Here is a 21,610-nt window from a genome sequence, read left to right on the forward strand (position 1 = left end):
ATGTTGGAGGGATGAAGAATTGTAATTTTGTGATGCTTAAACCTCCTGGAGGCCAAGGCATTAGAAAATGACATTTTCAACCATTTGCTGCAAGCGTAGGACCACACACACACACACACTCACCGAGTGCAACTAGAGTGCCAACGTCTCTTAAGTTGCTCCTTCATGTTTGATTTGTCTCAACCTTTCCCCTCGCCTCTTCTTACTAAACAGCCTCCCAAGTATCAATGGAAGCGCAAGGCAGGCACTTCTGCCACAAGTAATAGCGGCGTGTGAATGTGTGTGTGCCGGAGGGAGATCGGAGGTGGTGATCGGAGTGAGCCATAAGATCTACTCCGCGCGGCTCTACAGGGATTTATTAGACCGGGGAGTACATTAGCATCATAAAGACCCTGGAGAATGGGCCTGTGGATGGGCTCCATGCACGACACTCACATGCTCTCAGTGCAGCCATGTGTGTGTGCGTGTGTGTCTATGTAAGGATTAGAAATAAGATTACCTCTATTTAAGTTAAGAAGGACTATTAAATAGTTTATGGTTCATCCTGAAGAAGACTTGGACTAATACATCACAAGAAGATTGAGGGCAAAATGGACAAAAGGTGGTGGAGGGGATATTGCATTTTTCTTTTGGAGGGTTCACTGGTTGTGATGTCCTGCTGCAACATTTTTATTTTAACTGGTTGGCACAAAACATATTTACCGATACTTCAAACAATTTGGGGTAACATATTCGGGTATTGATGACACTGCTCCTCAAAATAATCACTTTATAGTTCATAGTCTTCAACAAACCATAGACCTCTAGTGTCCCCTTGTGGATATTATTCTAATGACATGAATCAGAAGGTCTCTAAAAATTGGTTTTAGATACAAATGACTTTACAAGCTCTTTGAAGTCATTTTTAAGCTATTTTAAAAGACGTGGGGACGATTAGTTGAACAATTCGTTTGAACGAATCTTTTAAGTGAACTGATTCTAAAGATTCAGTTCACTAAATAGAACTGGAATGCACATCACTACTGTGTTTAGTATTTTTGTGTATCAGAAATCACAATTAGGAAGACACAAAGGGATGCATCAAACCGCAATGATTTATCCAAATAAAATAAATTATATTAAAAAAATGTATTCTTTTTTTTACCTGTAGCATTGTGCTACCACTCACAGGACAGTCTCTCACAAACAAAAATTGGTTAGAATAGAATAGAATAGAATAGCACTGGGTAGCACGTCCGCCTCACAGTTAGGAGGGTGCGGGTTCGATTCCACCTCCGGCCCTCCCTGTGTGGAGTTTGCATGTTCTCCCCGAGCCCGTGTGGGTTTTCTCCGGGCACTCCGGTTTCCTCCCACGTCCCAAAAACATGCTTGGTAGGCTGATTGAAGACTCTAAATTGTACCTAGGTATGAGTGCGAGTGCGGATGGTTGTTCGTCTCTGTGTGCCCTGCGATTGGCTGGCAACTGGTTCAGGGTGTCCCCCGCCTACTGCCCGATGACGGCTGGGATAGGCTCCAGCACGCCTGCGACACCCGTGGGGACAAAGCGGTTCAGAAAATGGATGGATGGAGAATAGAACAGAATAGATGTGTGTGCTTCACTTTATGCCATGCGCACAAAAGAAAAACAGACACAAACACTTACGCATACTATGTCACCATACAAATAAGACAACTGAAGCAAATGAATGGATTCTGGTAAAACATTTTTATAACTTATTTCAAATCAGGACATGCCCTCTGTGTATGATGCGCAACAGAGCGCCCTCTAGTGGAACAATTCTTTGGAGTGTTGGCAAGGTTGTCAACAACAGTCAAACTGTGGTTGAAATGGGACAAGGCACACCTCCGGTGGAAAAACAAACATGGTAAGGCATTGGTAACTCTTCAGCACAGAGTTTAGGTGAAGTCAATCTTGCAGTTTCCATGGAAACCACAGCTACAAAGAAAGGGAAAAGTAAAGGCACAGCAAAACTGACTTCCCACTGACCAGAAACACTGGTAAACTTTACATTCACAATGTGAGAAATTTTAATTCAATCAGATCAAAGAATCACCTTTCATCAAATATTTGGCTTCAAAAGATAACAATAAGAAAAATAAAAGCCCAATTGTGCATATTAAAAAAAAGAAGAAAGGAAAAAAAAAGGTATCAGACTACAAACCTTCCTTGTCAGTAAAAGTTCCCAAATGGCTCTTGGCTTCATCTCGAGTAATGCATGGGTGGCTTTAACTGGCTTGAAAGGTGACAAGATTGTTTTGGGTGGAAAAAAAACAAAAATAAAAATGCATGAAAAGAACACAAACAAAATATTTAAAAGCTGCTTATGGCATAAAACGTCAAAATAAAAATAATCATTTTTGTACAAAGTCAAAAACAATAATATAGTTTCCAGTGCTTTGGGGAATAGAATAAACAACAAGCTACAATAAAAAAGCTATAATTAGGGATGGGCATAAAAGTTGTCGTGATCATGAATTTGGTCGATTGTGTGGAATTGATTGTTGACTTATTGCATCTTGAGGCTTTTGACACAATATGGAGTGCACTACTTGGCTACAAGCAGCAAAGGCGTAGGAACAACATGACATAACTGTGCCATGGAAAAATGAGTTGTGAACATTCACAGAGCAATTCTCTATCCACAAAAAGAACAAAGAATCTTTTAACTGAGTGTTCACTGTCAATCAAACAAATGTAGACAAATGCCATCCCTATTTATAATCCAAAATATCCCCAACAAGATTTCTTTACCATTTCATAATGCCAGAATGCTCAGGCTGCCATGATAACAAAATGGACCAAAAAAGATGTCCTTTGTGTAAGTGTGTGTGTGTGGAGGGGGGGGGATCTCACATCTATGTTAACTGAACACCTTTATGTGTATGAAGCAAATGTGATCTGTATTGAAAAGCCACCTCGGCGTGAGGGCCAGTACCACCTAAAAAAGTTCCCATCAGCACTTATTCAACTTGACCCTGCTTGTAAATTCTGTTACAATACCTGAGTATGATAGAAAGAAGGCGGCGTAGAATGTGGCACTTGTGGATGTGTGAGATGACAAAAAAAGGACACTGAAAGTGAACATTACAAAAGTCACACCCGTAAAACCCACGATGTAAGTGTCGACAGGTCAAGGTTTTCATCCTGTGGATAAAAATGACTACCACCTTCCTAAAAACAACATATTGTAGAATTTTCTGACATCAGTATTAGTCATGTCTCATCCGCTTTTTGTGATTCTTTTTGACATGTACTGGGTGCATTGTGGGACTGGCGCTTCATGAGTTCCAGTCATTGTGATGATTTTCTTTATATGCAGTTCATAGTGGTTTCTCAAAGCGTGTGCTTCCAGGGGTGTGCGTGCGTGCGTGCGTGTGTGCATGCGTGCGTGTGTGTGCATGCGTGCGTGTGCCTACAGTATGTCACCATCATCTATGCTGAAACTGGATCTGCGGCTGGAGTCGACAGAGGCCTCCGGGGACATCGTGGAGAGCAGCGGGTCGCCGCCGATGGGGGACAGGGGCTCATCCATCATGAGGAAGCCCATATCGCTTCTACGGCTTTGCACATCCAGTCCTCCCAGATCGCCTAGCCCCGACATGGCGTCCGAGAACGCCGACATCCCGTCGCACAAGTCCAGCGACTGGGCAAAGTCAAAGGGCTGGGAGCTGCCTACGGCCGGGTACTGGATGGGCGGCTGGGGCTGGAGGTGCTGTGGGAGCATGGCCAGCTGCCTGGGCTGCTGAAGCTGAGCCTGGCTTTGAGGGTGCAGGTGGTTCTGCGGGAGGAAGTGATGCTGCTGGGGTGGGGGCGGAGCTTGACTCTGGTGTAGCTGGTGGTGGGGGGCTTGTGTCTGAGTGCGGGAAAGGTTCTCCTCAGGGCTGGTCTCTTGTTTTATATATGGGGCCATCAAGTCAACCGGGTTCAAGCCAGATGGAGAGTTGCTGGGTATGCCATGCATATGAGCTTGCATCTCCAACTCCTGTTAACGCCATCGGTATTAATTAATTATACTGTGTACAGTGTCGGAATAGAATTGAGCAAGTTACCTGAATGCGAAGCATCAACTGTTTGTTGGCCATTTCCATCCTTCTGAAGTTAGTCTCCGCCTCTCTGGTCCTCTGAACATCTTTCTGCATACGTTTGATGTAGTCCACCGACGCTCTCAGGATGGTGCCCTTGTTCCAGCGAACATCGCTATGACACCCGTAGACGCAAAGTAAATGTTGAAGTAGCTTCCAGTGCTATTATAATGTAGTGCCTGAAACTATTTTATTTCATCAAGTAATCGGGCTTGTAAAATGATGATTATCTTTAATTAAGTTAACCACATGTGATTAACCTCAAACATTATCTAATTAGCTTAAAGAGAAACGCACAAACATTTAATTGCTCTTCTAAATATATTTTTCTACTTTATGCTAATTACAACACAGGCAACCCGCCCTTCCCCTCATATTATAGCAAAGCCTACTTACAGATCATTGGTTTTGGGAATCATTGTGCCAAGCTCTTTAATACGATCATTGATGTTGAACCGCCGTCTCCTTTCAACTGCAAATGAATGAACAAAAGAAGGAAAGACAAAAGAGGATGACTAAAAAGACACAATGGAGAAAAAGAAAAGATCACCAAGAGAGAGTCATACTTGTAAACAGAAGCTCACACAGTCACGGGCAATTAAATGTTCTTCAGTGCCAGAGCAGCAAAAAATAAATAAAATATGGCTTATCCATTCACCCACTCATTGCACAATGTCTGCTAAATCAGCGAAACTGGATATATAACTGTACAATATTATCGTTTATGTCCGTGCGCATGAGTGTGCGTGTAAACTTGTGCAATGCACAAAATAACAAGATTATTACATTTAGGGAGCTGGACGCGGAAAAGACTTACTGAGATTGTGGTTGTCTTTCTTTTGTCTCTCCTTGGCCAGAGCTCGGGCTTCTGTGTCTTTGCAATAACAAAAACTCATCAACGAGTGGCTGACACAAACACTATATGAGATAGGTAAACCTTGCACACATAGAAAAATCATTTCTATTCATAAAGATGCATGTAAAAACGAACGCACCTGAAATTTCCCGTTTGACTGTCAAGTTGGCAGGGCAGGAATTGCTGGTCATTGCAATGGCTGGCCCCTTCATTCCTGGACCCGTGTACACATCCAGGTGGCTGCTGGACAGAGGGAGCTGAGGAAGAGCAAAACAATCATGAAAAAACATGATGTCAAGAGTCGCATCAGGTCAATTGCAACAAGTTAAACACAGGTCATAGAGCGTAACTCCAGATTATTTCTCTATGGCTCTGAAACGACTCATTTATGGCCAAACATCCCCGCTTGAGTACCTTTATAAAGTCAGTGTCCATGTTTAGTGTGCTGTAAAGAAGAGACCATGCAATAATATCACACCTTAAGGACTCCCTGACAAACAACCAGCAATGATTGACTGCCATCCTCTGGCCAGTATCTTATCTGCCACGCCGCCTTTATTCTCTCCTCGGCACTGCGAGGAGACCACCCCAAACGCTCATCAAGGTCGCAACACTAACACTGCGATGGAGGAACCAAAAGACCAGATTTTATTTGAATCGATTCATTTATTGATTTACTTCTTAATGTCTTGTTGTTTATTGCATTTTACACCCTGGCCTGAGGGCAGATAGGGCAGCGCTAATGAGGCCTACAAGATAAAGAAGTCAAAAGGAAGCGATAGCTTATCGAATGGCTACTGTGCGAGCTCGCACATCATAACATCACACGTGTGCACAAACACACACAAACACAAATTCCTCTGCATGCAAATTGCAGGATGTGAAATTGAAAAAAAAAATGAAATTAAGCAGTGACCAATCAAACTCTAGATTTCAGAAATTGTATTTAAAAGGGGCACTACATGGATCAGTGTTTCAGTGTACTGGTCTTAACATCCACCCCAGAGCAACTTCCTCTTATTCAGTGGCTTTTACTAAAGTTTGAGATTCCAAGAATTCCAAATGTATGCCTCTTTTAATCCCCATCAGGATTAGCAGGTGATTCAGTGGTTCACCAGTTAAAAGAATATAAAAGAATGAAAGGAAACCTTTTTTATCCAACTGCATTTTAAGTATACATATACATATATAAATATATAAATATAAATAAATAAATATATATATATATATATATATATATATATATATATACACACACAGACACGCGCACGCACACACTTGCATAGACACACGTCCGCACACATTCTTACATAGTCTTTATCTGTTTGCAGCAGTTCATTGAGTGCACGGGTTTCACCCCACTAGACACATCAGTGTTGAACAGTGTCCTAATACAATCAATCTATCACTGTGACGTTAGATTACACAAATGCACACAGACAAATGTGGCTCACTCAGATTAAACCGATTTAGGTCAGAGGAATTTTCAACTCCCAAAAACTTTATAGTGGGATTAAATCAAACTTAAAAATGCCTTCCACCCCCACACTCTGAGCGTAATCAGCAGCCTGAGGCCAGTAATTAGAGACGTTGGTCCCAAACGTCTTCTTTCACCACGAGCGCCGACAAACTCCATCGCAACAGTTCAAATCAATATCTTACCAACTGAATTTGTTGTCCTTCAATAACTTCCACAATGGCATATGTCGTACTCATCTCCTTCATCCTCTAATCCGCCAGCAAGGTCGGAGGGGTCCTTTCCTCCTCGCTACAAGGCAGACTGTGTCGGAACACTACCTCAGCAGCACTGATCCAATTTACGTGGAGATACTCCTCTCCCCACCACCAAACATGAGTGAACTTTCCCCTAACTGGACTTTCAGCCTGTTTTCCTTTTTGCACAGATTGCCCCCCGCCCTCCTCCTCCCTTTTCCAAATATCTTGTGAACAAGTTGAACTCTAACTGCTGGCAGTTTAATTGTTAATTCTTACTTTGACCCACCCCCCCAGTTTTCAATTGACATGTTTTTGTTAGCTTGCTCAGCACATTACAATCAATATGACTGTTTTGTGTTTACGCAAGAAAATGTTCTTGCTATCTTGAATTGTTGTTTGGGTCTGGTTACAAAATATAAAAAGCATATAATATGGCAAATTGAAGTTGACTAAAATCAGATTTTCATTTCATACACTGTTAACCTACAATATATGAACACCTCCTGTTGTGCATCTCTTATAAAAAAAAATATATGGAACAAAATTATATATGGAGAAATACTCAAATTGATTCATTTGTTGTTACTGTGTAGTAATTTGGGGTAGTTGCATAAAAATTAAAATAATAACCATTATTACGATTATTTAATTTTAATTTAATTATTATGCATACAGGACAATCACATGGAATCTCTGAATATTTAAAGGATTCCAGTATGAGAAGATTTTATTTTGTCCAGATGGAAGGACATTTCCAATATGTCAGGAGGAGCTGAAGAATGAAAATTTTGAGAAAACTAATGCTTGTAGATGTACTCACTAATTGACGAATGCAATAAGATTGCATGAAAACATATGTCATTCAGACTCAACATTCACTACTTACTGTGTTGGGCATCTGGACGGGGTCTATGTAAGCCTGAATATCATCGTAACTGGACTGCATGCTGATGATGTCATCAATGACCCCATCCATCTGAAAAAAAGGTGGGACAACCTATATGAGTATCATTACAGCCTGTAACGGTCTAACTTTAAACAAGTCCTGCATCGGAGTCATGTTTGTAACGCCTCTTATACTAAAGTCTTTCAGTTCCGTTGACATGTTGAGGTGAACTCACCTGCGGGCGCATGTTTCAGTCTAGAGTGGACTTCAAAGATGACTTCTCCATAGAGGTTAACTGCTTAGACTATTTGCTCTCAGTGAGACTGACAAAACAGAAGCCGAAAGTTCCGCTAAGAGAGAATTTGGTCAAAGTCTGCCAGGTTCAAAGGGCCTTGGCATACTAAACTGTCACTTGTTAAGTTGTAATTGCCGCTACAAGGCCATAATGGAGCATTTAAAGTTTAATAAAAGACAGTGTCAGTTAGTCCACGTTTATTCACCTACTGTGCGCACGGCAATAACAGCTTTTGGAATGCCGCTACAGCTTACCAATGAAATCATTACGACGTGTCAATAAAATGTGACGATAATGGGGATAATATTCAATCCTCGTGATGTTATATGTATGCAATAAGGTCGTTTTTCAGTGGTATTTGTGAATGACACTATTTGACACGACCTACAACAAATGACTACAAGCTTACGCAACATTCTCGCCCCTTCCCACCTCTTGCTCAGGGTTGGATCCAATGTTGAGCATGGCCATGGGGCTGTTGGGTGCACTATTGCCAGTCATGAGCTGCTCGGTGCGCCTGTGTGGAGAGTGGAGCGGTGGCGGTAGAGACGCTGAACCCCCAGTGGGTCCAATGGCCGCAGGGGGAGAAGGCGGTATCGGACCCGCTACGGCGTGAACCATCTCGACACGGAGAGAGCAACCAGAGTGGATGAGCAACTTCCTTTCTAGCTTTGTGATATTATTTATGATGATGACTGAGAGATACCTGTTTGGTGGCAAATGTAGTGGAGAGGTACTCTTTCACCTGCTGCCTCTGAGACTGACGGATGTGGTAGTCTGTAGGATTCTCAAGGTGGGTCTGGACCTAGAAAGAAAAGGAAAGTCTGTTTTTGATCTTTTTTTATTTTTGATCGGATTGGCAAATGCAGAGTGACCAAGCAGCAAAACAGTAAGCAAGCAGAACCTTTTGGGATTTTGAACAGCTATGCGAGCTGATGTACAGTATCTTTGTTGAAAATGATCATATGCTGCAGTCCTACTGACCTTAAGAACTTCCACGGGCACCTGCATGCTTTGGTAATTCTGGGGGGTACTAATGGCTGCAGTGGGGACGGACGGTCCGGCCATGCGGCGTTGCATGTGGTGCAGGGCCGCATTTTGCTGCTGTTGCCGCTCACGCTGCTCCTCCTGCTGCAGCTGGTCTCGCATCAGCTGAGGAAGTAGATATGTATAATCACCGAGCTCGAAATCGTTAATAACTGCTAATTTACTAAGTGAGCCATTTTTCGAGTTTGTTCCGATGGAAAACAACAACGGTCGTGTCTTTTACCTGCATACGCAGACCGATGCGTGAGGCCATTGCTGGGGGGCGAGGGGGCAGGGGAGGGCGAGACGAAGTCAACGCACCGCAGTCCAGTCCGAGAGGTAGATGAAGCTGTGAGGACATGCAGGGTGAAAAAAATGGGGTACTTTCCAATGCAGCCGTGTAGGACGGATGGCAATAGCAGCGTGTAGTCAAAACCACGGCTTTATTCTTTTGACAAAGCAATCCATATGGATTGTGTTGAAACAAAAGTAATCACTAACAACAAAGTGTTTGTTGATACCCCCCAGGAAAATCACGTGGCATCGGGTGTGACTAAGAAAGTTTCACTTCCTTTCCCCCCCCCCCCAGGATGATTAATAATTTCCCCAGCAGTGTGCCGTTATTGCGGTCAGTGCATCTTCCTCACACTTCTGACTTTACAAGTTTCAATATGAGCTCTTGCAGCTTCCTGTGCTTGTGTTCCTGTTCTCCAGGAACACCTGCTTCTTGCCACATTCCAAAAACCTGCTTCAATGAAGACTTTCTAAACTATGAGTAGATGTGCCTCTAAGTGTGGTTGATGATGATGATCGCAACACATGTTGACTCTGCTCATGTGAGCAAAGGGGTGATGGGGAACACCCTGACCTCTTTAAAGCATCTATTGTCTCTCACGCATAGTCTTGCAACACGCAGAGACAAACATTCAGTGAGGAGTCCCAGTTCCCCTTCTGCAATGACGTGTTCATATTTGGCATGACTAAGCCCGGCTGGAATCAACAAACGGTGTGCTAGGAAGTGACTGATGGTTTCGTTTTCCTTGTCTCTGTGTTGTTTTGATAGCCACAGAAACAGTCACATGAGGTTCTAAACCACCAATCAGAGCCAGACTCAGACATTGGACGTCCGCGATCACCAAGAGGCGAAAGACAGGGGGAAAAGGGACAAAGACAGAGAGAAAAGGTCATTGTATGTGAGGTACAATAAGAATGGCAGCTCCTATTGAGAAAGGCTGAAGCTGCCTGTTGTCCAAAGTATACATTTCAGCACCAGAGGGGGCATACACTGCCCGCTTTGTGCCTGTTGGGTCACCCACAAGAATGCAGAACGACAAATTGAAACACATTCAAAAACAAATGATGAAATTGAAAAATATATACGTACATGTGTGCGTGTGCGTGTGTGTATATATATATATATATATATATATATATATATATATATATATATATATATATATATATATATATATACATACATATATAAATATATATATACATATACATATACAAATATATATATATATATATATATATATATATATATATATATATATATATATATATATATATATATATACATATATACAAATATATATATATATATATATATATATATATATATATATATATATTTATATATATATATATATTTATTTATTTATTTATATACACATATATAAATAGATTTTTTTTTCATAGAAATTATAACAAATTAAAAAAAAAATCTAAACAATGATTTGCATTTGACACAAAACTGAAGAACAGGATAACAAGACAAAGAGAAACAATTACACCCAAGAGAAATGTAATCCAAATGCTGTCCAACACACATTATGTAACTCTATGTTCATCTTCCGACCCTGACTTGTAGCATCATAGCCGCGCACACACAAGTGGGCTCTCACTTCCTTATCTCATATGGTGACACATGGCTACCAGGCAGTAAAACATCCCACGCAGGCCCTCCCATTGCCAAGCATCCACCGGGGGAAGCAGGCATCTGTGACGCAGCGCAGGGACAGCAGGACTATTGTATGTTCGACGCTGTGATGTCACAGGCCCCAGTACTTCAAACATTGAGCGCCAGTGGGAAGACGCGGAAGGGAGGAAGCCGGCCACAGAGGTCAACGCAACAGATTAGTCACCAACATGCGTGTCAACAGAGGTGTGCAGACCATGGACGCCTTTGAGGCATTGACATATCTGATAAGGAGTGCTTTTCTCCCGTCAAACCAATACATGGCATGTATTTGAAAGTGTGCACAGACACACACTTGGGGGCAGTGTGGGGCCGTAGCACCTGTGCTCACAGATATGGTGTTAATGTGGGTGTGTATTTTTAGACGTGTGCTATGCCAATGAAGGACCTTTGGCAGCCAAAGGCACAGGGGTAAAAAGAATGAGTGTGTAGATACCAAGGTGGAACCTCTCAAAAGGCGCATGAGCAGTACACATTAAACTCAATTGTAAAAATATATGTTTGTGTGTGGCGTGAGATGAGCCTTGGAGCACGAACACAAAATGTCTTCAGTTACAGGTTATGTTTGGGAAGATTATCTGACTCGACTGGCACGGCAAATATGACTTCACAAACACAAACATAGCCCTTGGTGACAAGAACACACCAAACATTCTAGATGAACATACCTCATATTCATGTTGTAAACACTTCATCATTAAATTTTAAAAATATATACCGCAGACACATTTACCTTGTTTGAGAGGAAAAATTTTTGCAAACAGGAATGTGCTCCGCTTTTGCTGCTGATTACATGGCTTGAAGCTGAAGCGTGATGATGGCCATGATGGAGAACAGGGTTGATGGGATGAAACAAGAACAAAGAGAAAAAAAGGACAGAAAAGATGTTCGGTTATAATATGGAAATGTATAAACAATTTATTTATTTACCGTTATCCGTAATAGAAGGATAGTAGAGCTGATGCAAGAGCACAGATTGGCAAAAAGCGATGTCAACAAGTGACATGTTAACAGTGGAAGCACCAAATTAATGGACAACGATTTTCAACTGGGTATCTACTGTCCACACACAGTATCAAGCTCTTCTAATAACGTATGACCTAAAAGTGGTACATTTGTTGCAAAATGGCGCCTATACCATAACAAATAGAAAGATGCACACTTCAACATTCATTATCCAGATGAGCATTTATGCTACGTAAGCAGCATACCAAGGGCCAGCATAACGAAAAATGTAAATTAATCTACCAACATCAATCAGTGAATCGTATTGTCTGAATGCACAACAAATTTTAGTCCGCCACGGTTGAATGTGTAAACTTTGGTCCCCATGAAGGCACAGGAAAGACAAAGATGATCATCATCAACTCAACAAAGTGCATCACTTCCCTTTTCTTCCCTTCAGGTATCACAACTCCTACTTTTGTCAGAGATGAAGCAACTTCCTTCCAGACAACACAGTAAAACAAAAACCATTTTTATATATTTTTTCCCCCTTCCCTGATAAAAACTTTCAGGACTTTTAAAACAGGTAACATTGATATTCTATTTACTTTTTGACCATGTGTATGATTTAAATGGAATAGTGTTTCATTTGAATCCCTAAAGAGGAAACAACTATTCCTCGAGGCTAACCAAACTGGTTGGACAAAAATCATTTTGCGAACACCTTGCGCACAGGTATTTGCACTCAGATCTGCAGATACACAACCTGCTGTTGCATAAACGCTCTTATTAACACATGTTGTACATTTGAGTATGACAAAATGTACAGTACAATAGCTGAAAAAAAATACATATTGGTCACAGAGGGCAGGTGGACATATCCAAGTGAAAATCTTGAGACCAACACAATTATATGTGTCCATCTAGCATTACCAAATAACAACGGATAATGGTATGGCAGTTTCAAAATGCCTGATTAACTTCACTAGGAGCACAAAATCAACTTTCATGTCAACTGCAGAATATAGGATCTCAAATACTTACCGGCAACTCTCCAACTATCTCCGAGTGAACACATCCATGTGAAAGCCGCTCCTCCACGTGTGAGCTTGCCGAGCCTCACAAACGACTGCTTACAAAAGCAAGTTGGGCGCTCGTGTCGCCACCCCTCCTTCAACTGGAGGAGTTACAGTCACGATTCATCATTTTCCCTCATCCCTCTCTCCAAACACTGGCTCAGCTTCCTCCTCCCACTCTTACTATTCCCCTAAATTAGTCTGATAGCTGGAGTCAACAACGGCAACAAGAGGAACCTTGTCTTGAGAATTCATTCCCTTCTTGCGACTGCAGAAATTTCAAACGCCTTCCTTATGTGCATATGACATAATGTATAGGACACGCCTCACAAAGACAAGCAAGTGATTCAGCAGATTTATTTAACGACACTTCCTGTACATTTTTGAGTTTAAATTGATTTTTTTAAGACAATAGTGGTCTTTAATGACAAAGATGAACTGATACGTCTGGTTTACAGAGCCTTGTATTCTGATTAGAATGAAACAGAGTGACTAAAGGGAATGAGGTGCTCCCTATAAATGAAAAAATAAAAAGGCAGAATCTGAAAGAAATTCATTCGGGTTCACACTATATTCCTATATATCAAGTATACGGTTCAATCTGAATTTTATTTCTCTGAAAAATGGCTGTTTTGATTCACAGTGGCACGTGGAACCGGCAGATATAGATCATGTCACGTGTAAATAGTTGACCAAAGATCTTCAGTTTGATCAGAATAATAAAAAACAAATAGCACCAGTAACCGTACAAACAATGACATGTTAATTGGACACACCATTTAAATCGTCACAGTGAAAGGTTGGAAAAGTATGAGAACTATTCAGGTTATGACTTCCCCAAGAAGTATTTGGAATCAACTAACCAAGAGTTCAACTAATGTGACGAGACGATGTGTTGTTGAAAGCAACCCGTCCCTATGAACTATTTGATGTGTATAGCCATCGATGGCAGTGAATGAGTCAAAACACAACAATATTGAATTTGCCATTCACACATCTACGCAGGATGGCCAACTGAGTGTCATGCTCATAAATACTGACAACAAAACTGCACGTAACCTGCCCACGGCATTAGTTCCCTTGAATTCACAAAAACATCGGTATCTAAGTGCCCCTCCACGAGAGATTGGCGCCTATCACAACAAAGACCAACATTTATAGGCCGGCCCGCATGGTTCAGCGGTACACGGCTGACAAACATGCCTTGTTTGTACACAAAGCAGTCATCAGCTGGGCCAACTCCAGTTCTCATAGTGCCCGCAGTGTATTTACAGGGTTATTTTGGTCGAGGGGCAGGACCCCTCTCGGCCCTCGGTTTATTGGCTGGGAAACCTACATTCCTCTCGAGACCAGCCAATCCGAAAAAGAAAACGGAGGCAGACAAGTTACTCATAGGTGGAACAATGAAGCCACAAGAAGGACGTTTGAGTCTCTTTGGCAAATGGTTGCTTGCCCGGTGCCATTTCACAAACAACATCAGGATGTAATGCTGCATTAACCATTATGATATTAACCGACGGTATCAATTCTAATTTCGTGGCTGTTTTATGGAAATATCAGGTACCCTAGAAATAAGAGGACTAATAAGAACACACTCATAATAAGTAGCCAATTGATGTTTGCTGCCCAAAAATATTTTTCCATCTCGTGTCCATTATTAACTGGCTATGTAAACAAATGGAGAACTACAAATGAGCCATAAATGAAGGAGACCACGCGCAAGAAGGAGCAAAGCCACCCTGCAGCATTTCTCTCTGCATGGCTGAGCGTCACAATGCACAACAAAATGGAATGGGAGGCATTTGTGAGATCAGTTGCCCGATAAGGGTCACACAAAATTAATGCCAGTCTCTCTCTCTATCTGCTGCTTTCTTCCTCAACACATTGAAAGTTAATAGCCGTTTAGCGCAGCGTTGCACTCTTGAACCATTAAAAAACAAATAACAGAATAATTTGCATCCTAATCACAGACACAAAGCCTTTCTAAGCGTGGGGGTTTCTGACAAAAGGCATTTTTAAATGACTAAATCACTCATTTACGGAATTACAGTTTTGAGGAGTACTAATGGGTGACGCACGATCGCCATTTCCAGAAACTTGGATGTATCGCCTTTTTGGTAATAGATAGTATTGGGAAAGCCAATCATTACATCACAACTTGGGTGCTTTTCAGTGATGGTTTCCTATCAATATTCATTGGCCTTGTCATCTCAGTCATTGTAGACGATAAGTCTGGGACACATGATAAGTGAAACCAAGTATTTCCTGATCTAGCGACACACACCCATGATTCATCAGTGGACCATTTCAAAAGAGCTGATTCTTCTGGATTAGCGCTTAAGAAGGGACTTCAATTACTGTTAGTCAAAAATAGGGAAAATGTTTTTTTTTCCCCCTGTTGATATCTGAGGAGACTCAGGAATGGCAGGGTATCATATTTGGCATTTAGAGAAAATAAGTGCAGGTCTATAATGTGGGCCTTGAATTAAATTAAAGAACAAGTCACAAACGACCCCTGCAGTTCATCCAAACAACAAGCCAGCTGCAAAGTGTGTGTGTGTGTGTGTGTGTGTGTGTGTGTGTGTGTGTGTGTGTGTGTGTGTGTGTGTGTGTGTGTGTGTGTGTGTGTGTGTGTGTGTGTGTGTGTGTGTGTGCGTGTGTGCGTGTGTCCCTCAAATGCATCTCAGACCCCATCATCTCTCACAGACGTGAAAAAAACCAACAAAAAAAAAGAAAACAGGTTGTGTAAGAGCAAAGCTACAGACTGCAAGTCAAAAGAGGATATGAGACAGAAGAAATGAGCTAAGATGGGGAAGTGGAGTCACACATTCAGCACATGCCCCAAAATATCCCACCCACACTCACCTCTGTTCGATCATGGGTCGTCTTGTCAAATATCACATGCCAAGCTGTTGTTGCACGGGTGTCTAAGAATCACCGTTTGGAGACATTCTCAATGTTTTGCTTCAGTAAAACCCCGTAAATAGCGGAGGCGCTTCCTCGCCACGGTCACGACGCGAAAGAAGACAGTCCCTATCCATATGGCGGACGGAGTTGTATTTACACACACCCGATGCTCTTTCACACTCGAGTACATCGGACTAAGCTGGCCTCTGTGTGTTTGCACGGATGCTTCTGTTTACTTGAGGAAAATTAGCCCCATCACCAACACTTACGGGCAAACACAAAGCCAATGAGGCTGAAATATGAGCACTCAGACACGCACGCTTTTCCATATGTATTGCACACATGCTTGCCCTTTTTTTTTTTTTTTACACGTTTGACATGTGTCACATTATGAGCCAGTGCTTGGCAATGATACATACCGGGACATATGAGTATGAGATGAAAGTTATGTGGTGTCGTTATTGCTGCTCATGCAAAGGCAAGGATGGAAGATTAAATTGCATTTGGCAAGAAGCTTGCATATTATAGAATTAGACTGGATAGACTCTATTCTGTATTCACACACATCCATCTGTTTTTTTTGTTTTTTTCATAATCTACGGAATTCCACATATTAAGTACAACTCCACTTTTGCCCTTGTTTTAAATGATAATGTCATGAGGACTTTTCTTTCCTGCAAATAGACCTCAAATGGAAAAAAAGCAAGAAAGACATTTTCACCATTATGTTAAAACCATATCGTATTCTCAGCAGAGACTGGCAAAAAATGTTCGCAAAGTTCAACGGTCACGGAACAAAGTGTAATGTCAAAAGTATTGTTGGTGTTATGTCAGCACATGAGCTGATGAAGGCTGGATATAGCTGGACCACTGATGAACACAATTGGAATGCAATACAGAGATGACCCATTATTCCTACTGATTTTTTTTTATTTGTCATATTCCATAAATTGCTATCATTTCCACTTTAAATCTCCCCTAAAGATGTATCACGGTATTATGATAAGAACCAGGATGACAAATTATACCCCCACTATGGTTCGTGATTGAAGCCTTAAGCCAAAGAGGAGACCTGTATGGTACCTTCAACATGTGATGTTGGCACCGCGCACAATTTACCGTAAACTGAAGTACTGTTCTTGAATAGGCAATACAGTTTATGTAATCACAGCTTATACATAGCAACACAGCCCGGGTCTGAGGTGTTGTTACTGATACTGCCTTGGCTTCAGCTCAGAAATGGCAAGCGCGGCTGACTCTCAACGGGAGGGAGCAAGACAAATTATTTTTGATCTATGATATTTTTAGAATAACAGACTATAGCGATATTTTTAGATGATCTTGATTGGTTTTTTTTAATGTGCAATGTCTGAAACTAAAGGCATCTTAAAATTATTGAACTTTTCTATGCGCAAATAACATCCATAAAACATGTTCTAAAGAGAAACGCAAGCCACAAAAAAAAACCTCAAATGTAAGATAAAATACGCTTTAGTGGAGTTATGCCGGTAGTAGTGTTGTTCTAAAAGTGAAGTGTTGGTGAAATGTCACACTTACAGCTCTGAAGGTCAGACGTTGCAGAATAGCTTGGCGACAACTTCTCTCGTGCACTCCTCGGGGACGCAAAATCTGCAGCACGAAAAAAAGTGTTGCGTTTGACTAAGTAAACGCCTCCAAAATATTTATGTTTCTCGCCACTTCCACATGTTGCTACGCAGCGTGCAATGTTTTGACCGACGAGCTGTGGTGGCCTCTCCGCACGTCTACTGTCACCTGTGCTGTCACCAATGGCATCGTTTCTGCGGGATTGTGGGTAATGTAGTTCTCACGAACAAACAGCAGGAATTGACTATTATTAGACAGTGACGGGAGGTTTGTTGTCAACGGAATAGGTCATCCAACTAGAGTACTAGACCAAAAACAAATGCGCAACTTGATTTATTTATGGATTCAATTTTAGATGCCCCTAACGTAGGTACGTAATGTTTCCCTTTATTGGACTGCTAGGGGAAAAGAGCATGAAAATGAAGCGTTTTTCAGCATGCACTATTTCTCTATATAAGGTTACACTTAAGGTTATTTAGACTTGGTGCACATGAATGGGTGTATTTTTGGCAAACATTGTGTTTTTATATTCAGCAGACCGTGATGTACTTCATGTTGTTAGAAGCACATATTGTACTGATAACAAATTAGGTGTGTCTAGCTGGTTGGGAAACGGAAAATATGGAAATCGGGTGTGCTTGCAGTACTACGTGTTGCCACAAGAGGGAGGTAAATACCCGTTCAGTGCTTTTTCAAACAAAATATTGCATAAAAAAAAAACTCAGTATGGCAATCAGAGGGCCATTTCGCATTTTATTAACTCCAGGACAATTAACCAATTGAAGAGTAAATAGTTGATCCACAACTAAAGCAGTCAATTGCCATCTACCACTTTTTTTTGTCTGTACATGTCTACATTGCACATTATCAGATAGAGATGCCACGTCTTATTAAAGCAAGAGAATAAAAAATCTGAGATGAATCTTTTCTGAGGTAGTGCCTTCTCTCCACTTCCAGTCATGATCAAGTATGTGATTTGTACGATGAAACATTCAATATGGTTAACACATGAGTACATGTACTACAGAAGTGGAAGGAAGGGACAAAGTTCACACACATTAAGTCAAGTTTTTTTGAGTGCAAGACCAAGAGATGCAAATGTTCTCAGTGGCAACTTGTCACAATGCATTCTAAGTATGTCTCTGATTAGATCATCTAAGAACCAAAATATGGTTGGACAGAAAAATACATAATTGTGGCTGAAAAAAACCTGCATTATATACACATTCAGATGGCAGTAACGTGTGAAACAAGTGCAAAAAATGAGGGACAAATTAATTGGAAGGATGCGAAAGAAATGGAATGATAGTGTAGCACATTGTAGCTAGTTATGTCAGTTAGGAATATAAAATTTGAAATAATATCGCAAAACATTTTACTGATTATTATAGTGTAATCATTTGACTCAAATCCAGCTAAATAATTTTTTAACCAACAGGCATATTTTTTTATGCTTAAATTGTGAGGCCTGATTAGCAACCACGTAGATGGTCCAAAGCAGAAGTCAGTCTTTAGAAGTCAGCACATGTAGTAAGGAGTTTGGAACAAATTTCTCTTGGGCAAACAGCATGATAACGATCAAGATTCTGAGTGCAAGCCTTTCACTGTGACAAAGGGTACTGTGGATGCCACCAGTCCACAAGCCTCACACTGTGAACTGGATCCAGCACAACCTGTGTGCTGCCATAATCGCCTCTTTTCTTTCCTCTTTGGATCGGCGAGTCCTGGAACACGAGACGAACGCGGTGATGGCGCATGTCTGTGCTGACATTGATTGTGAACTACAAAAACAGCAAACAGAGCAGAGTTCATGACATAAATACAATATGATAAATAAAAAAATTGACAGAGATAAATCTCACGTTTGAGGTCTAACACTTTCCCATGTTTTGTAGCCATTATTTCTTATAACTACAGCAAAATCTAAATATCAAGGTAAATATAAAAGACACGAGATTATCAGACCCACCAAGCTTAGTGTCATGCCCATGACCACAGGAGTGAAAATGAAGTTGAACGTTGACACTTGGAGCATGTAACAGTCCGAGTCTGAATTGGTGTGGACGTCTTCATACTGCTTGGGCATGCGCAAGGACTTTGCACGGCCATTCTTCTTGTTTTGTTGCTTGGGACAAAAGATGATGATGAAGTAAACTGCCAAGCTTCAGTGTGGCTGTTTTTGATGTTACCTGCTTTAAGAACTTGAAGTTGAACTCCCACAATCCTTCTGGTCGCGTCCCAGTCATCTTTTTTATCCAGAACAATAAACACTGCAGAAGAAAATCAAAGTCACATATTCACTCCAATGAGAAACTGTAGATGCTAAAGAACCATACACGACAGATGATTTAAATGTTCAATCAGTTTACAATCTTAACAAATCAGCATTGACCAGCATTCTGGTGAGGATCTACATTTGAGGGACTGATCATGAAACTAAACTAAAAACAAAAATTACAAAATCAGAAAGGTCTTTAGCCTCTATGAGCAAGCCTACCTTGGAATTGAGCAAAGATGTGGGGGTAGATTCTGGGAAAGCAGGAATTTTGGAGACACGTGAGCTGAACGGCTCATACAAATGGAAAAGGGAGCGAATCACACGAGCCCTGAGGCTGCACATCCTATCAATGCAGTCGGGCTGGAGCCAAAACGGCAGGTCAACATCCATCCGGTAGTGTCTTTAAATGGAAGGAGAAATAAAACATCAGGTAGGTTATACCTGACCCACAACGCAGCCAATACTCCAGAAAGACATATTTGAACTACCCAAAAGCAACCTAACCCAAATTCAAATATCAATCGGCCACTTAATATTATGAATGTTAGGGTCAAACAATCTTACCTTCTGTACAGCCTGATCCAAAAAACAGTGGTGCATGTGACCATCCATGCATTCCTACAGATGAGTGAGAATCTGCATACATCTTCAGGTCGAATATAAGAAGAAAGCATCAGCCAGATGTCCACCGGATAGTCCTGTCCATCGCTGTTTTCACAGCTCTCTGGAAGTGTGCAAACATTGTGAATAAGACAAAGCCGCTTCCCACTTTTCCTCACACATATTGTGAGATCATACCCTTTCTCCTCTTGCTCTTCTTCTTGTGGATTACTTTAGTTTCGCCAACGCCATCTTCCTCTGCATCCAGGTCATCGCTGCTGTCCAAACTATCTATTTTAATGTTCCCAGCAGAAGAAAGGACTTCTTCCACAGCACCGTGAGATGCTTCCAGGCCACAGAGTAATTTGACTGAAAGGTATAGCGGTGAAGCCGATTAGTTCATATATAAAAGGGGAAAAAAGGTGTGCAGCACTGTGTAATTACCTTCTTTTTCAATTGCATTTGCAACGGCCTTTTTCACCCTACCAGACTTCACAACGGCCGGATCAGAATCAGCATAATCGGCCACAGTCACTGAAGGGGGAGTAAAAACTGCATAGTCACGCAGCATATTTCTTAAAGATAACATGCACAAGACCTCTGAGATATGTTTAACCAGTGAGCCGCTTTAGATCTAATACATGTTAGAACATACAATATCTCTCTTACGTCATCCAAATTGGCCAACTGCCTAAAAATCAACCATAAACGTTTGCATACACTGTAAATTCTAAATTAAATTACTTGGCATTAAGAAAACGTAATGGTCATAAAAACTCCGAAGTGCTGAAGCTAAGATCGTTTGCTGAATCAGCGCTATAGCGGCGGACGAGCTAGCTTTGTTGGCTATTGGAAAAGTCAACACAAACCCGACCTACCCGATTCCGAACAGACGTCCACAGCCCGAAATTTCAGCCGTTTTCGGTTCCCTTTCTTGGGCATGTCGTCACTAATGTTCCGTGGACGCTTAACGTGGCTGCGAATCCAGCCATGGCTCTATGGCAAGCTGGAATAAGGAAAAACAAAAACAAATGAGAGAGATATTGAAAATAACCCCGCCAGGATCTTCAGCCATCATGGAATGACGTAATCTCGTAAATATCGCGAGAGTACAGTTTTCTAATTCTGGTAGTGGTTCTGCTTTCCTGACATACAGTACCCACAAATTCAAACCTTGTTCATTATTATATTATCTCTGTTTATTTAATTAACCTTTTTGCATTGTTTGCCGATGTTTGGTCCCTGTGTATAGGCTCACATTGGCTCGCTTGCGAAGATAAGCGGTGCAGAAAATGGTTGATGGATTGATGGATAAAAGTCCTAACAATGTCTTTTATTGGGGTTCCATTCCATTTA

General features: G+C 41.3%; 2 protein-coding genes across 8 annotated transcripts; both read right to left on the reverse strand.

The window, feature by feature from the left end:
* Window positions 1-1,697: 1,697 nt before the first annotated feature.
* tfeb (transcription factor EB) lies at window positions 1,698-17,533 on the reverse strand. Of its 7 annotated transcripts, none has more exons than XM_085924973.1 (12): window positions 17,329-17,533; window positions 11,577-11,647; window positions 9,107-9,211; window positions 8,821-8,988; window positions 8,543-8,641; window positions 8,269-8,457; window positions 7,542-7,631; window positions 5,079-5,196; window positions 4,901-4,957; window positions 4,482-4,555; window positions 4,051-4,209; window positions 1,698-3,983 (listed from the first exon to the last, which is right to left on the reverse strand). In XM_085924973.1, the coding sequence occupies exons 3-12, from the start codon at window positions 9,134-9,136 to the stop codon at window positions 3,414-3,416; spliced, it is 1,554 nt and encodes a 517-aa protein (XP_085781099.1). In that variant the 5' UTR covers window positions 9,137-9,211; window positions 11,577-11,647; window positions 17,329-17,533; the 3' UTR covers window positions 1,698-3,413. The 7 variants fall into 7 exon arrangements, with proteins under 7 accessions (XP_085781099.1, XP_085781095.1, XP_085781097.1 ...); XM_085924969.1 differs by lacking the exon at window positions 17,329-17,533 and adding an exon at window positions 12,833-13,586 and having other exon boundaries at window positions 4,901-4,951; XM_085924971.1 differs by lacking the exon at window positions 17,329-17,533 and adding an exon at window positions 12,833-13,586 and having other exon boundaries at window positions 4,051-4,198; window positions 4,480-4,555; window positions 4,901-4,951.
* A 546-nt stretch (window positions 17,534-18,079) lies between these two features.
* Window positions 18,080-21,321, reverse strand: tmem183a (transmembrane protein 183A). The gene is made up of 8 exons (XM_085924094.1): window positions 21,133-21,321; window positions 20,699-20,788; window positions 20,453-20,623; window positions 20,219-20,378; window positions 19,874-20,054; window positions 19,566-19,646; window positions 19,346-19,501; window positions 18,080-19,157 (listed from the first exon to the last, which is right to left on the reverse strand). The coding sequence occupies exons 1-8, from the start codon at window positions 21,194-21,196 to the stop codon at window positions 18,978-18,980; spliced, it is 1,083 nt and encodes a 360-aa protein (XP_085780220.1). The 5' UTR covers window positions 21,197-21,321; the 3' UTR covers window positions 18,080-18,977.
* Window positions 21,322-21,610: the final 289 nt, after the last annotated feature.

Source organism: Syngnathus leptorhynchus, chromosome 11 (genome assembly GCF_054491065.1).
Source record: "Syngnathus leptorhynchus isolate UIUO chromosome 11, UIUO_Slep, whole genome shotgun sequence".
In the NCBI taxonomy this organism is placed as follows: domain Eukaryota; kingdom Metazoa; phylum Chordata; class Actinopteri; order Syngnathiformes; family Syngnathidae; genus Syngnathus; species Syngnathus leptorhynchus.

What these genes read in the sequence shown, in the direction of transcription:
- tfeb (XM_085924968.1), bottom strand. Translation starts at nt 12,866, where the DNA reads ATGTGTTCACTCGGAGATAGTTGGAGAGTTGCCG. An exon ending in AATTTTTCCTCTCAAACAAG is followed by an intron (nt 9,212 to 11,576) that starts GTAAATGTGTCT and finishes ATGTCCTCACAG; the next exon opens with CTTCATCTACCTCTCGGACT. An exon ending in CCGTCCAGATGCCCAACACA is followed by an intron (nt 5,197 to 7,541) that starts GTAAGTAGTGAA and finishes GCTCTTCCTCAG; the next exon opens with CTCCCTCTGTCCAGCAGCCA.
- tmem183a (XM_085924094.1), bottom strand. Translation starts at nt 21,196, where the DNA reads ATGCCCAAGAAAGGGAACCGAAAACGGCTGAAATTTCGGGCTGTGGAC. An exon ending in GAAGAGCAAGAGGAGAAAGG is followed by an intron (nt 20,379 to 20,452) that starts GTATGATCTCAC and finishes GCACACTTCCAG; the next exon opens with AGAGCTGTGAAAACAGCGAT. An exon ending in TGGATCAGGCTGTACAGAAG is followed by an intron (nt 20,055 to 20,218) that starts GTAAGATTGTTT and finishes TTCCATTTAAAG; the next exon opens with ACACTACCGGATGGATGTTG.